At 36.9% G+C, this 16,855-nt stretch overlaps 1 protein-coding gene across 2 annotated transcripts in view; it reads right to left on the bottom strand.

Moving 5' to 3' along the window:
• The window catches only part of Efr3a (EFR3 homolog A), an 80,691-nt gene that overhangs the window by 28,709 nt on the left and 35,127 nt on the right, over positions 1 to 16,855 (bottom strand). For both annotated transcript variants that reach the window (XM_039079526.2, NM_001130564.1), the window contains exons 5-8: positions 12,621 to 12,742; positions 7,291 to 7,440; positions 3,726 to 3,863; positions 1,997 to 2,075 (exon numbers count right to left, since the gene is read on the bottom strand). In XM_039079526.2, coding sequence (XP_038935454.2) covers positions 1,997 to 2,075; positions 3,726 to 3,863; positions 7,291 to 7,440; positions 12,621 to 12,742 — 489 coding nt within the window. The remainder of the gene's footprint in view (positions 1 to 1,996; positions 2,076 to 3,725; positions 3,864 to 7,290; positions 7,441 to 12,620; positions 12,743 to 16,855) is intronic.

Genomic DNA, 16,855 nt, shown 5'->3' with positions numbered 1-16,855 from the left:
TGTGTGTGTGTGCACGCATACGTAAGTCTCAGGTATACTTTTTTAGGTATGACATCCACCCTGTCTTTTTCAACAGTCACACTGCCCCGGAACTCAGTGATTCAGCTAGGACGGCCTCTCCTATGCCCTGACCATAAACTTGTGCTACGATGCTTGACTTTTTACAGGTTCGAAGGCTCAAACTCAGGTGTTCACATTTACATGTAAGAACTTTACCAACAGAGCTCTCCCTCCTGAGCTCAAAACCTATCCGTACCCCCTGCTCATGAGTGAGTCCACTTGTTTGCACTGTAATAGAACAAAGAGAACAAAGTGACACTATCCTCAAATCTCAGTCTCTGCCTTCCTTCAACAGACGCGCATTCCTGTTCCCAAGGTTTCCTTTCTCATGTCTGCAGTGGGTGACTTTATATTAAGAATATCTATGTATATACATATGCAATGCAATTTTTTTATCAGCCATTAAGAATGAGGTTATTTTGTTTGAAGGAAAATAGAGTCTGCAACTGGATGTACCTAATTATACTAAGTGAATTAATTAACTGTGAGTCCTAGATTGTATATGCACATTTATACATTATATATACAGAAGAGAAAATGAAGCAAACTGTCTAGGTGAAATAAGAGGACTAACTAGAGGGGCAAAGAGAAGTAGAATGATAAGGAAAGGAAACTGACTAATGTATGTAATACTGCATAAAATACTCAAGCTGTATAATAATAAAATTATAGAGAAAAATTAAAAAGAAGGGGCTGGTGAGCTGACTCAGTGGTTAAGAGAACTGTGTGCTCTTTTAGAGTTTCTGAGTTCAACTCCCAGCAACCACATGGTGGCTCATGACCATCTATAAAGGGATCTTATGCCATCTTCTGGCAGGTAAGTGTACATGGAAACAGAGCGTTCATTCAGTATAATAAAAATTAAAAAGAAGCTATAATGCTCAAAAGCAGAAAATTCTGTCCATGTGTACTGATGCCACTGGCATCTCTAGACATTTCTGACATTCCATCCTCACACTGATACTTCGTTAATAGCCTCAAATAAGAACCCAGTCAATGTTTACTTAGGTTTATTTAGAGCTCTGTTTAAACTGAGGAGACACACACACACACACACACACACACACACACACACACACACACACCATTACCATCACCACCACCACCAACAACAACCTGAAATTGAGCTTTTTGCCTGGGAAACTGCATGCTCCTTCATGAACCTGATGTAGCTAGGTCTGCCTTGCTGTAGCTATCTAATGTACTGTCTGACCAGGGCACTTCTGTAATTGAAGATAAGGATGTTCTTAGTAACTATCTATGTTAAGGCTATCAGACCCAAACTAGCACCTGTACTCATTTTACTTACAAGAGATTTGCTTAAAATAGTAGAGTAAAAAAATTCAAAATTGAAGAAATGAAATCACATCTCTCAATTAAGAGTTAATCAAATTTTTCCATATTCTGACAAGAAAAAAAGCCCCAAAGTGGTCCTTTGTGGAGGACAATGCACAGAAAATTCTATAAAGACTAGAAGTTATAACACATTAAACCAATACCAATTCACCTGTGTAACAGAGACACAAAACACATGATTTAAATAGCTGTACAATTAAAAGTGGCCCAATAACATTATCTAATCCTATTAGATATTTTTCGTCTTGGTAATAAGACAACAAGCAGTAAATGAGGAGAAAAAAAAATATATATATAGATGTATGCACGCCTGTGCCAGGTGTGATAGTGTAGGCTTTTAATCCCAGCATTCAAGAGGCAGAGGCGAGCAGTTCAGTTCTCTTTGAGCTCAAGGCCAGCATGATCTACACTACAAGTTCTGAGACAGCCAGAGCTACAAAGTGAGACTATCTCAAAAAACAAAAACCCAACAAAACGCAAACAATGCTTTGAGTGTTGGTTTTCCACCTGTTTGATGCTATGCTCATCCATCAAAATGATCATTACTTATATAATAAACATACAGTTGATTAAACCTTACCTGAATAGAATACATTATAATCTTAAAGCAGTGAACTGCAAACTCATTAGGATCCCACAGCTTGTGATGATCTAAATGCCTGAAAATAACAATTAAAAATTAAGAACTTGATTTTAATTACACCTTACTTTAAAACCTTCGACAAAAGCCAGGCATGGTGACACACACTTTTAATCCCCACACTCAGAAGACAGAGGCAGGTGGATCTCTATGTTCAAGGCCAGCTTGGTCAACAGTACAGAGAGAGTTCCAGGACAGTCAGGGCTACACAGAGAAATACTGTCTCAAAAAACAAACAAACAAACAAACAAACAAACAAACAAACAAACAAACAAGGGTCTACTTTCAGAACTGCCGACCTTAGCAGTAATAACAGTAACAAATATTAGACTATATAAATGAAGTAGTTAGAAAGAAAACTATTCCTTAAGAGACACATGTCCAACACTAGTGAAGTCATGAGTTCCATATGTATAAAGTTACAGGTAAGTTTAGGAAGCACTTGTGAAAGGCAGGCTGTGAGATCAGACTACAAAGTTCTTTCCCCTGCTCAGAATCCTAGAAGACAGGATCCTCCACATAGACAAGCAAATGTAGAAGAAATTAAACAAACCTAAACAAAAAGCAGAGGTATCATCTGTAGAAAGAGACTGTCAAAGTGCTGCTTGTCTTACCCTGGGCTCTGAATCAGGGAGCTATAAGAAGCACATCTTTCCAGAAATGTCAAAGAAACAGAATCAAATAATCCAGAAGAATTTCAGAAGTGAAAGTGGACTGTTTTTAAATTCAGTGTAGAATGACAGGCTCATGTCCAGAGAGCACTTATCCATATCTAGCTAGCTGGATTCTATTATTTGGCCTAATATTTTGATGTAAATCAAAATAATTTGCCTTACCATATTTAACACAATTTGATTACTTTTTAGTAGTATTTCTATAAAGCTACTGTGATAGGGAAGAGGAAAGAGCACAAGTTGTTTTGAAGAGTTGATGATACTCTTGATTTTTAATAGTTTTGTAACTTAATAATTCTTGTATTTAAAGGTTAGCTTTGAACCCTGAAGAAAAAATGCCTGCCCCCCAAATAAGAATTCTAAATGTTGTATGAAAATATTGTGTATACTCTTCTCCACTATAGCCAGAGGGTAAAGAGGAGATGGTGATGAATTATAACAAAGGATAGATCAGCATGAAAACCACCCAGTAAGTACATAGGATATTAAGAGTACACTGAATTATGCTATGACGGAATTAGGAACACAAGACTTGAAAGCCCTGCCTGCAGGACACTGATTATGCAGAGGAACATACTGCATAAGAGCCTAGAGGAAACCAAATAAGGGTCAGTGGTCTTCAATATTCTACCTTGATAAGACTCTGAGTAAAATAGGAGAATTGTTCAGAAAAGTGAACAGACTCTTAAGCTCCCAGTAAAGGCAAAAAGAAAAGTTGAAGGACAAGCTTTAGCTCTATAGGAGGGTGCTAGGTTCAATTCCTAGAACTGGAAGAAGAAACAAAAGGGCAGGAAGGAGGAAGAGCAGCAGTGTGCATTACACAGTGGAGACACGGTCTAATTTCTCACTGCACATATGTATTTCAGGGAATGTAAGGAGATATGCATGCTAAGTGATATAATACATGGTATTCACACTTACAGGAGAAAAACCAAACACATAATGAATGTCCAATGCTACCTTTATGGACAACTAGAAAAATGGCAATTACTCACGCAAAAACTGGCCTAACGGCATTATTCATATTCCCAAAAGTTGCTCTGCCCAGCAATTCTCTGAAACAGCTCTCTGCCAGCACTGCAGGGTTCTCTTCTTTGTCAGCTGCAGAGGGGGAAGAAGGTGGGCCTAGGCGACTGAAAAAGAAATTAAAAATGCCAATACAAAAAAATTCTATTTTAGTTCTAAAGGGTAAACAGAATACACTTTACTTCTCTGAAATGTTAAAAACATTTTCTGTTTTATTCCCAAGTAATATTAAAGTTTAATATTAAGTTCATATTCATGAACTTAGTATCCTCAGAGCTAAGCATATAATCTTTCCAATAGGTAGTAACTTGTTTCTAACAGACTGTCCTTTATGCCAGTAAAACACTCAGAGGCTGGGTGTAGTGACATTTACCTTTAACCCCAGCTGGAAGATCTGTGTGAGTTCAGGGGCAGCTTGGTCTACATAAGCAATGTCAGGCCAGCCAGAGCTGCACAGTGAGACCCTGTCTCAAAAACAAAGCAGGAGAATGGAACAGCTCCGATTTGCTCACTTTCATAAACGGTCTCAACATTCATACCAGTACAGGTCTGAGTCAGTACAGGCCCAGAGAAAGCATCTGTAGCCATCCCCTATGTAACTACAACTGGGGGCAAATAAAAACAGCTGAAAATATATCCAGAGAGAATCAGAATTAAAAATGAAAAAGTTTAAACTAATAAGAATAGTTGCATATAGAGACATTTTCAGTAGCAAGTATGTTTTGTCCATATCTTGAAACAACATTTTATGCTTTTTTTGCAACACACTTATATGTTGCACTGGGATTACACCAGAAAGATACAATTTATGATCTGGCATCCACAGTGTCTGTTTCATTTTTCCTTTCCTTTTATTGAAGGTTTTTCCCTCTCACACAGTATACCCTGGTTATGTCTCCCCTCTCTGTACTCCTTCCAACTCCTCCCTACCTCCCCTCCCATCCGGACACACCCCCTTTCTGTCTGTCTCTCATTAGAAAATGAACAGGCTTTTAAGGAAGAATAACAAATACAACATACTAAAACAAAATCTAACACACTGAGATTGGGCAAAAGAAACGAAAAAAGAAAAAGGGATAAGAAACATGCTCATCTGCAAACTCAGTAATCTCATAAAAACACTAAACTGGAAGCCATAAGCAAAGGACCTATAGGGTAAAAAGAGAGAAGAATATACATATAATACATACATATATTATAATAAACTATGCAAAAAGGGAAGAACTGTGACAAAGGCATTATAAGACAAGACACCCCCAAAGATGCCACTGAATTCACTTTCTATTGGCCACACACTGCTGGCCATGGGCCTGCTCTTTTAGAGTAGTTTGTGTCCCCAGTGTACTTCCTCTAACTTACTGATGATAACATCAGGTCTCATTGGAAAACAGGTCCCTGATTAGCTAGAGATCTTTATATGGTAAATATTTCAGATAGGAAAATCTTAAGCCTTAGCTACAGCACTAAAAATAAGAAAAATACAGAAGGTTCTAGAAGATATCACACTTTTAGGAGGATTACAAAGCTAGAGATAGTCACATCCGGGGCTTACAAATCAATGCTTCCTGCAGTTGGCATTAACCAGAATACATATTATCCCATCTGTGTTAGCACAGAATTATCAACTGCACCACACTTTCCGAATCCATTTTAATGCTGTGTATAGAATCATGAAAGTTATAAGCAAATTTGTTATTTGTAACTATGATAAAAATCCTTTTAAAATCTATTCTAGACTCTTCCTCTTCAAAGAGCAGGAACCAGGGTGAACCATAAGCAAAACTGGACACTTCTGTTTTAGCTGCTGAGACACATTCTTCCTGCATAAGTAACAACGTGTGGGAGACTGCATGCTTCTGGCACTTAAGAAGGTGGATAACATTCAAAATGCCAAGTGCACCTGAGCACTTTGGGGGTAAGAAGAAATCCAACATATACCCAAAGCTAGTATCATTCCAAATATGTTAGAGATGTTAATTAAAAACCAACCATGTCTGATTGTTAGTTAAAAAAAAAATAAGTGTTTTGCTCTGCCACTGTGACAGAAGTTCTCACAAGAGGTAAATGGGGTCAAACATAGAGACCCACAGCTGGACAATGTGCAGAGTAAGAGATCTTGGAACACTTAGTCCTAAATGGGATCTCATCATCAAAATCCTCTCAGGGATCAGAGAGTTGAGTGGGGGAGGGAACACAAGGCACCATCACTAACCCACAAGCCATCTCTCCAAGTGTCAACTGCTTAGGAAAGAACAATTAGTTTTCTCCAATGGAGTCTCACTGAGTACAAAAACAGTACTTAAGGAGAGGCCCCGTGACCAGCAGGAGAGAGCCAACACAAAATAACCTCCTGGGGATTTTTGAGATGTTTTTGTCTCATAATGCTTTGTTTGAGTATTTTTTTAATTACAGGTCTTTGTTTATGTATTATGGTGTTTGTGTCTCTGTATGCATATGTGTTTCTTATGCTCTTTTTCTGTTTCTTTTCTTTTGCCTGTTTGTTAGAGTTAGAGAGAGAGAGAGAGAGAGAGAGAGAGAGAGAGAGAGAAGAGAGAGAGAGAGCTCACACATAGAGTCATATGAATGGGGAGGTGGGAAAGAAATAACGAGATTAAATTGTGATCCAAATATATTGTATAAATTTACTTTTAATAAAAAAGAAAATGCATGAATAGTCATTATTATTTTATTTTGATTAGTTTTAACTCCCCATGATAAAGCAGAGTAGATCTTTAAGGAAGAATAGAAGTTCAACTATAATTTCTGTTTCTCATGGTTATAACTTTTAGTACTAAAAACTAAAATAGTAATTTATATGTCCAGTATATATTTATACAAACACACACACACACACACACACACACACACACACACACACACTCACACACACACACATACAGTTTTCATTTAAAAAAATTATTATTACATTTATTGATGCAGTGTGCTTGTGTTTTGTGTTTATATACATGGTATAGCACAGGTGAGGAAGTCAGAAGACAGGTTATAGGAGTCATTTTTTTTTTCTTTCAACATGTGTAACCCAGGGATTGAACTTGGATCATGGCAAGCACCTTCACCCTGTGAGCTATCTCATCAGCCCAAATTTAAATGTATTCTAATAGAGAATAAAGTCATTACTATGTAAATAAGCACCTGTGATTAACAACTCTAATAAATTTCTAGAAAGATACATACATTTAAACACACTTAACTTTATGAGACTACCGCATATACAATCATAGAAACCAAATATTCTTATCCTAGCAAGCACATACAATACAGCCTATAGTATCTTTTGAAAAGAGATTTTTATTTTTAATGTCATGTAAATGTCTGTGTGCATGTGTGTGTATGTGTATGTGAATGCAGGTGTCCATGGAGAGCAATGGATCCACCAGGAGCTGCAGTTAAGACAACCTTAAGCTGCCCAAATTAGATGACTAGAACAGAACTGTGGTCCTTTGCAAGAACAGTATGCCTTCTTAAATGCTGACCCTTTTCAGCAGTCCCAACTTTAGTATCTTTATACAATACCTGTCAACTTCTTCTATCTTCTGCATGTTAAACAAAAGGGATGGAACAATCTTATCCATATGCTGTGGTTCCCAAATGGTAGCCCGAAGTTCATCATTAACTGTTTTGCGAACCACACCTTGAATACCTCTTATTCCAGCAATGCGAATCCTATAAGGACGGGGAAAGATCCATGAAAACAGGTTATTGAAACAAGTCTGTTTATCTACCTAAGAGACATATGTTGATATGGCTCTTTCAACCACAAAATGTTTTAAAATTTATACATAATATAGGTATGAAATTGAAATTTCAAAAATATAACGTGGTTAGATATATTAAAAAGATATATTATAAAGTAAAGCTTAAAGGCTGTAATCTACAAAAAAGATTAGTAAATCTAATATCTGTTAATAAAAAGCAGCAAAAGCATAGCTTCTTCTAACATAAGCTACTGTGAAGTCTCCGAGCCGAGTGAGGAGTTCCTAGGTCCTGGTGGCACTGTGCTTCTGCATACCCTACCCACTGTTCCCCAGGAACCCCTCACCTCTTAGAAAGAGAGCTGTTTCATTAAACAGTTGTCTACATGAACACAGCACTGTAGTTTATCAGTGTTGCCCTAATGTCCTATCACAACTCAGAAGCCCCAGTTTCCTCACAGTCTTGATTCTCCTTGGGGAAGAAAAAAGAAAACTGTAGGTTCAAAACCGAGAAGTGACTAAATGTGCACAAATTGCAGATGGACACCATCTCCAGAGAAGTTAGCCTGCCAGTCCATTTCTCTTACAAGGTACTTCTGCTCAAATTACCTCCTTCTGTCCTCTTCTCTCCTTTCCTTTCAACCACTTTATTAACAATTGGAATTCTGTTCTGCTCACCCAACACTGTCTTAACATGTTTAAAGAATACAAAATGTGGAGAAGGAAATGGTAGTGTTTTACAAACCCATGAGGATATAGTAAGGCATTCAAGAGCAACAGATAGGGAAAATGGGGATGGCAGAAATAAGACACCACCAGGAAGTGAAATTAAGAAATTAAGACAAATTCTGCCTATTTCTAAGTTCTGTCTATACAGGCTTCCTGATCACAAGAGGGCAAATCTAATAAGCACTACCAAGGGTGACTGCTCTACATAGCTGATGCTATTCCCTGGGGAGAAAGACAAGCACAAAGTTATATAAAGGACTAAGTGGAGCAGGAGATGGTGCAACCTGTTGTAGGGTAGAGGGTGCATGCTGGTGACCATTATGAGTCATGTCAGTTAATCCAGCTCTAACACCTTCCCTGAAAAGTACATTCTAGTCTTGGTCTCCAAGACAATTTAGTTTCCACATGATAAACTTGACCACTTGTATCATATCAGCTTAAGGGTGCTGTGAACAGTTGAGTGATAAGCTGAACAAGAACTTCCTCACAGTAAACAGCCAACAAGCATTAGCTATTTGAGTGTCAGTCACTATAATGATGAGGACTTCCCTTATAGCTGGAAGTTCTTAGAGAAATGAGACTATAATGTATAAATTTACAAGTATTTCTCTATAACTATTTCTCTAAAGACCTACAAGAAAATCTTAATACAGTACAAACCCTTTGGTGTCTTTCCTGCAAGATATGCTAGGGCAATGGTGGCACAAAGCAAGTAGGAGTAATGAACTAATAAACTAATTTGACTTAAGGTCCACTCCATAAGATGGAACCCATACCCAGCACTGCTTGAGTGACCGAGAACCTAAGACTAGATACCTCAGGCACCTAAGACAAAACTAAATAATACTGGTCTAAAAAAAGAAAAACAAATGTAGTGACAAAATGATTCCCAATGCTATTCTGCTATATTCACAGATCAGTGCCTCATACAGTCATCATCAGAGTAGCTTCCTCATAAAGATGAGAACAAATATACAGACCCACAGTCAGACATTATAGAAAGAGTGAAAGTCCTTAGAATAGCCTTAAATGTGATATCTCCATCAAACCTCCCCTCAAAGTCAGAAAACCCTTGAGAAGAAGTAAGAAGAGTATAAGAGCTGGAGGGGTGGAGGACACCAAGAAAACAAGTCCCTCTTAATCAACTGAGCACAGCTCATATCAATGCAAGAGACTCAAGCAGCAAGCGTGGGGCCTGCATGTGTCTGCACCAGGTCCTATGCCTACATATTATGGCCTCCAGTTTAGTGTTTTTATGGGATTCCTGAGTGTGGAAATGAGTGGGTCTCTGATACTTGTGCCATCTCTTGGGCTCTTTTCCTTCTGTTGATTTGTCTATACAACTTCAACATGTTCCTTTTTGTTTTATTTTATATTTTAATTCATTTTTTAAATGGGGGTATTCTTATCTGTGACTCACAGCATTGGGGATATGAAGCCTGGGGAGGCTGCCTCCTATAGCCAGGCAGAAAATCCTGGTGGAGTGATAGAGACATCAACTCATCCACAAAACTTATCCTGTGTACAAGAAATGCAGGGATTGGAGATCTAGCAGAGACTGAGGGAACAGTACAACTTGAGACTCATCCCACTGGCAAGTACCAATCTCTGATGATTAATGATACTCTGTTTTGCTTATAGACAGGAGTCTAACATGGCTGTCCTCTGAGAGGCTGGATCCACAAACTGACTCAGAAAGATTCAGACACCAACAGCCAAACAGAGGATGGAGCTTGGGAACTCTTATGGAAGAATAGGATTGCAGCCCCTAAGGGGTCAGGAACTCAACGGGAAGACCAATAGAGTCAACTAACCTGGACCCTTGGGGCTCTCAGAAACTGATCCATCAACCAAAGAATATACATGAACTGGGCCTAGGCCTCCCCACACATATGTAACAGATGTGCAGTTTGGTCTTCATGTGGGTCCTAAACAACTGGAGTGGGAGCTATTCCAAAATCGGTTGCTTGCATATGGGATACATTGTTCTAGCTGGGCTGCCTTGTCTGTCCTCAGTGAGAGAGGAGGCACCTAGTCTCACAGAGACGTGAAGTGGAGACCACCAAGGGGATCCTCTATTTGATCAGAGAAGAAGAGAAGAAGGAGGGGGAGGAGGAAGGATTATGGGAGGGGGCAGTGAGCAGAATATAAAGTGAATAAGTAAAAAATAAACGAACAAAAATGAATAGATGGATGGAGAGATGGATGGATTAAAAACCTAGCAACTAGGGTAAGGTTAACAACTGAATTGTTACTTATACCTACTAGGGATAACTGAGAAAATAAGTTTCCTCCAATAGAGTGTGACAATGTGTATATCAGCCCCTCCAGGACTGGAGTAGATGAACTCCATATAATGGACTCCACAGTATGAGTGTTGTGCATGCGCACAAATGTCTATGTGCAAGAGATGCTACACACATTTGTTCACAGTTGGTGAATTGTTGTTTTATTTTGTTTCGTGGTTTGGTTTAGGAGCATGTTTTTGTATTTGATTTTTAATTGTTTTTGAGAAAGAAACTAAAGTTGAGTGGGTAGGGAGGAGAAGAAGATAATAACTTCTAGACTCATCTACTGTCCAAATCTGAAGGTTCTATATGACTTAAGTTTTACTAAAATGTAAAAGGATAAAAAACAAGAATCTAAGTTGGAACCTGAAAAGAAACATACATAAACTGAGGAAACTGAATTGACTTTTACTCAAGGAACAGTAGAAAAAAATTACAACTTGTATCTTCAAGCACTTTAATTTACTCATTGTTTTAACAGTGATTCAAATGAAACTTGGCAAGTTTCTTGAAACTTCAGAAACTTAGAATATGTGCTAATATATGACCCCCAACTAGTCAGCCATAATAAATAGACATACAACATTAAATGGACCCAATGGGTTGTATTTATACATTTATACACACACACACACAAACACACACATACATACATGCATGCAGTTCCACACAAATATAAAATAATCATAATTAAAGAAAAAGATGATGAATTTGATAGAAGATAGAAAAGGCTGGAGGTAAGAGTGGGAGAGGAAATTGTGCAAATATAGTACACATATATAAAAATTTTAATTAATTTAATAACATTTTATGTACTTAATTTTTTATACTGATACTAAAATACTTAATTTTTTATACTGATACTAAATTTAGATATAAATAGTATGTCCAAAAGACAAGGTTTTCCACCAGGGGGCGATAAATAGTTAAATATAAGATAATTTCATGTTTAAATTATTCAAACACATTTTCTTAGGAAATAAAATTTTGGTAGTGATGAGGTGGCCAGGAGCGTTTAAGTCATTACAATATTCTTCTATCTAAGGCATCACATAGTGATAAGTGGCTTGGATTGAATGAGGAGAAATTATAGTCAGGGAAATCATGTCTAAGAAAATGACTGTTAAATCTCTCCACTGCCTCCTTTCTCCAATGACCCATAAGACCCATGCTTGCTTTCACTGTGTGCACCTGCTAGGGCATGCCAATTCCTGATTAAGGTTCTGCCCACTCTAAAGTGGTTCAGAGAAAATACAGTGACTCTCCATTACTAACATAATAATTCTCTGAATTAAGTTACCAGTAATGCGCAAACTAATATCATTTATCAGCATCACTTTGACTTTAACTTTTAACACTTAACTAGTGCCTTTTGACACTAGTCAAAGTACTCATTAATATAGCAGTGCTCAGAACAAAACCCTTGGCCTCCTGTTCTGCCCTATGATAAAAGAAAAGGAGAGAGGGGGAAGGTTCAGTTGGAGTGGTGGTGCACACCTTTAATCCCAGCACTTGAGAAGCAGAGACAAGAGGATCTCTATGAGCTCCTGGCCAGCCTGACCTACATTACAAGTTCCAGAGTGGCTAGGATGACATAGAGAGGCCCTAAATCAAAAAACAAAAGCAAAATAAAAAAAGAAAAGATAAGCAATAACCACAAGTAGGTTAAGTAAAGGGAGGATGAGGTTAGTAATTTAAGTCATCCATGAGAGAAACTTGAGTGAGGTGAGGACAAGCTGAATACACTGACAGAGTCAGGAGTCCCTGGGAACTGCCCTAGACAGAGAACACAGCTTTCAAATGGACTGAAGAGGGGCATGCCCAGAGTCTTCCACAGACAGCAAGAAGATCCAGGTGCCTGGGCCAGACAGAAAGTAAGAGAAATGACAGGATAACAGAAACTGAAACAGGAAGGGGAGAATGATGGGTCATTCTGGGCAAGAGTAAGGAGTCTGAATTTCATTCACTTTCATTTTGCAAATTCAGTAGGATGCTTTACTGTTCTAACAATGGAAGACTGTTTCATGAGCATCTTTCATGCCTTTTGCTAATCATTGTAAACTACAGAAGCACAATACTCAGTAAATTCCCGTATAATTACTTAAGGGAAATCATGAGGTAAAACAGTACATACTCGGTTCGTATTTCTGGATCACTATGACAGGAGTGACACATGGCACTGAATCGAGATACAAAGAAGTCATAACGTCTATGATAGGACGGTGTATCTTCTTCAATATTTGCAAATTTGACAAACTAAAAAACAAAAATAACAATACAAACAAAATATGTCACCTTTTAGAAGTGAGTAAACACATTTACCCTCCTTATCTATTACGCCAACAAGCAACACCAAATAAGCAAATGGAACACATAAACCAACAAATATTGCATATGTACATATTGCATACGATCTTTTAGAAAACCAATGATACAGCCTTTTAAATAAATACCTTGCAACCTAGATGATTTTCTATGAGATATTAACACTTTTTTGCTATTTTTAAAATTTGCTATAGTAAACACATCACTTTTAAAATAGAATAAAAAGGTAGAAACAAAACAAACATGGACACTTAAAGACCTTCCTTAAATGTGAGGGGTTAGTTTCAGAGGATAAACCTTTATTCTTTTGTTAGTTATTGAAGGTTATAAATACAAAGACAACCTAAGAAACTGCCTATTGCATATATAAGAGCTAAATATAAAATGTAAGGAAACTCCAGAGGAGCTCGCCCAGTTCACAGATGTTCTAATTCTGCAAACTAGAAGTTCTTTTGTGCTAACTTCTTAAATGGGGTGGAAGACAACAGAGAAAGATACATATGCCTAGCCCTTTCCTCCACATACATATGCATGGGTATGAGAACTCATATACATATGCATATGCCTCCATTTATTCATATATCACTCAATAATAATAATAATAATAATAAAAAACTAACTGGGAAATAGATGTTTAAGAGATACAATGAAGCATTAGCATGTAATACTTTAGGTGCAGGCCTCCTCATTCTGAACACTATCAAAATCGAGGGCTAGATAAAACTTTTGCTACAGGACCTCCTCCTGGGACTGGAGGATATTGAACAGTACTCTCATTTCCTGGATTACACCAACACTTCAGTCTCCACTGCACAACAAACCAATACGCCTGAAGACACTCATCATACATGGGAGGGCAGGCAGGTTGAGGGCCAATGCTTTACAGTAATGACTAATCTTGTTGACAGTTCCTTCTGGATATCCTTCAACAATGCTTACAGAAAATTATTAAGAATAGGGATGAGGCCTGAAATAGTAGCAAGGATCAGCCAAGTAAAAACATAAAGCAATGTTTAAAGGAAAACATAAAGTATGTTCCTTGAAAATACTTGAAGCTCTGGAGTACTTTTATATCACAAACCATATAAACACAAGCTCTGGAGTAAGACCTAGGGCTGAATCTCTAGAGGTCCAATATTCTTTTCGTCTCTTGAAAATTATTTAAATGTGATTCCTCACACATAAAATAAAAATATTATTTTCAATTCTGAACTAAATAATGTAATATATTTGAAAAGCCTAGTATACAACATGTTGTTTCTCTAAAAGGATAAACAAAATACATTTGATTCAAAGTTGCACACTGTTGACATTTATAACTATTACATTATATTATATTTAACAAGCTATGTTTTAGTTGTTGTCTGTGTCTGTGTATGTGAGTGTATATACATGTGCCCATATATGTGCATGGAGGCCAGGGGAGCATATCTGAATGGTGTTCCAGCACTCTCTGCTTTATTCTCTGAAAGCAGGATCTTTCACTGAATCTGCAGCAAAGATGGTGGTCAACAAGCCAGGGAGATCCTCCTGTCACAACCCAATACAGGGATGGGATTACAGGTACGCATGAGAGCACAGCAGGCTTGTTATGTGGGCTCTGAGGATTTGAACTTCAGTCCTCGTGTTTGTGCACTGGCCCATCTCCCCAGGCCTACTCACAAAGATTTTTTATTATAAGACACATATCTCTTATTCAAATTCAAAATGTTTCAGATCTTATAACATTTGTACAGAATGCATGGGATATTTGTTTAGCTTTGCATGGAGCATTTAAATCTGACAATCTATTATAGAGCTCAAAGGGTGTAGTTTCTAGAGCAATTCTGATTTCAGATTAGAAATGACTAAAGTATATCTATACCACTTTATGTATATTTTAAACATTTGTAAATCAGTGTATATGTGGGTATAATGTAATATTTTCTATAGTTTTTTTCATTTTTGAAGCTATGTACAACAAAAAAGGAGTAAGAATAAGAATTCCTGGTACACTACCTCTTAAAAATTTAAACTATTTACTATGTTTTATTAATTCTTTAGAATCTTACATGTGCATTAGATGTATTTTAATCATAGCCATTATTCCCTCCTCTCAGATTCACTCCCTACACCCACTTCCAACTTCATGCCTTTTTTGTCTGGCACAATTTCTAACACAACAGAGAACCTAGATAAATTTTGTCTATTACTATCATACTGGCTCATTAATATAAAAAGATAAATGTGACAAAGTAGAATAAAATACACAAATACCATGAATACTGAACATAATTAACAAATCAACTTTTACCATATTTGATAAGGATATTTGATAAGCAACTCTACAAAATTAAAATTAGATTTTCAGCAAATAGATTTTAAAAGATGACTAAGATAATACCACATTTAATTTAATATATTCACTAAAGGTAGGTTATGAGGGTTGTAATCTTTTGCCTGAATGACTCACTGACGCAGTATAATAGCATTGCTGGCTACAAGTAAAGAAACTTCTGGAAATGCACATTTCCTCGCTCCACATTACCCCCAGCTAGTCAGCCTAAACTTCCTCATCTAATTGTAAAGAAAATGGGAGAGGCCTTTAGGATCTCCCATGCCTGAAAGTAAGACCCTAACATCATCTAACTGAATCTGGAAATAGCCACTATTTGTCTCCGAGATAAAATCATGACAGAGGTTTTGAATGAATTACAGAATTACACATTGGAGCTTTTATAGCTATCCACTATGATCATATTAATAATGCTATACCCTACTCTAGGAGCTTTACACACACACAGTGAGATCTCATTGGACTGGAACTACTGTTTTTATTTCATAGATGAGAAACTGAGACAAAAGTTTAACTTGTCTAAACTACAAAACTATAAGTACACATGCAACACAGACTCACACTGGGAGTTCACAACCTATATATTTTCCTATATCTGAAATTGTGAATGTGGTGTTCTGAATGAGAATGGCCCCCAAAGGCTCATATGTTTAAATGATTAGTAGAATCTAGGGTAGTAGAAATCTAGATCATTAAATCTAGGGTAGTAGAAAGATTAGGCAGGGTGGCTTTTTGTAGCAGGCACTGCCTTGTTGGTGGAGGTGTGTAACTTGGATTAGGCTTTGTAACTGGTTTCAAAAGCCCAGGCCAGAGCAGTCTCACGCTTTGTCTGTGGATCAGAATGTAAAGCTCTCTCAGAGCTACTGCTCCATGGCCATGCCTTTTGCTTCCCACCATGATGATTATAGACTAACACTCTTAAAATGTAAGCAAGCCCCCAGCTAAATGTTTTCCTCTATAAGATGCCTTATTCATGACATCTTTTACATCAGTAGAACACTAATTAAGACAATCCCTAAACACCAACAAATCATGGGATTCTGTTAGTTTTAGTAAACTATAGGTAGGTATTCAAAATATCCACATAAGGTGAATAACTTAAAGCTTACTCAGAAAGACTGAAAATATAAAACAAAGGCAGAAATGAAAGGTTAAAATGTCACTTTTATTTTTATTATTATAACATGCTATTTCCCATCTTTAATTTAAAAACTATGTTCAGAATAGAAGGAAGTGAATATAGTGAGAAGCAACAATTCAGAAGTGGCCTAAGAAAAGTCACATAAATTCTGATTTTATAGCCAAGTAGTAGAGAGAAAACTGTATATTTAACAAATAACAACAGAATATCTGAATGAATATGCATAATATAGACAAAATTGAATCCCTAAGTCACATGTAAGCATATGCAAAATACCTCAAAGTAGACAACAGACCAGAACTATAAAAGACTTAGAAGAAATCTTAGGGGTAAATCTTTGACCGTGGATTAGGCAATGTTTCTTATAAGAGATACTAAAAGCACATTAAAAAGTGATAAATAAAAAAAATGAATCAGCCATCATTGAAGCAACTCAACAATAAAATATAAAACAAAACATGGAACTAGAAAAAGTACTACAAGTTATATATCTGATAAAGTACTTGTATCAAGAATAGGTGAAGAATTTTAAAAGGCAATCTAATTTTAAAAATTAAGGACTTGAATA

This window comes from Rattus norvegicus, chromosome 7 (assembly GCF_036323735.1).
Source record: "Rattus norvegicus strain BN/NHsdMcwi chromosome 7, GRCr8, whole genome shotgun sequence".
Taxonomy (NCBI): Eukaryota; Metazoa; Chordata; class Mammalia; order Rodentia; family Muridae; genus Rattus; species Rattus norvegicus.
This window is presented reverse-complemented; position numbering and strand designations above follow the sequence as displayed.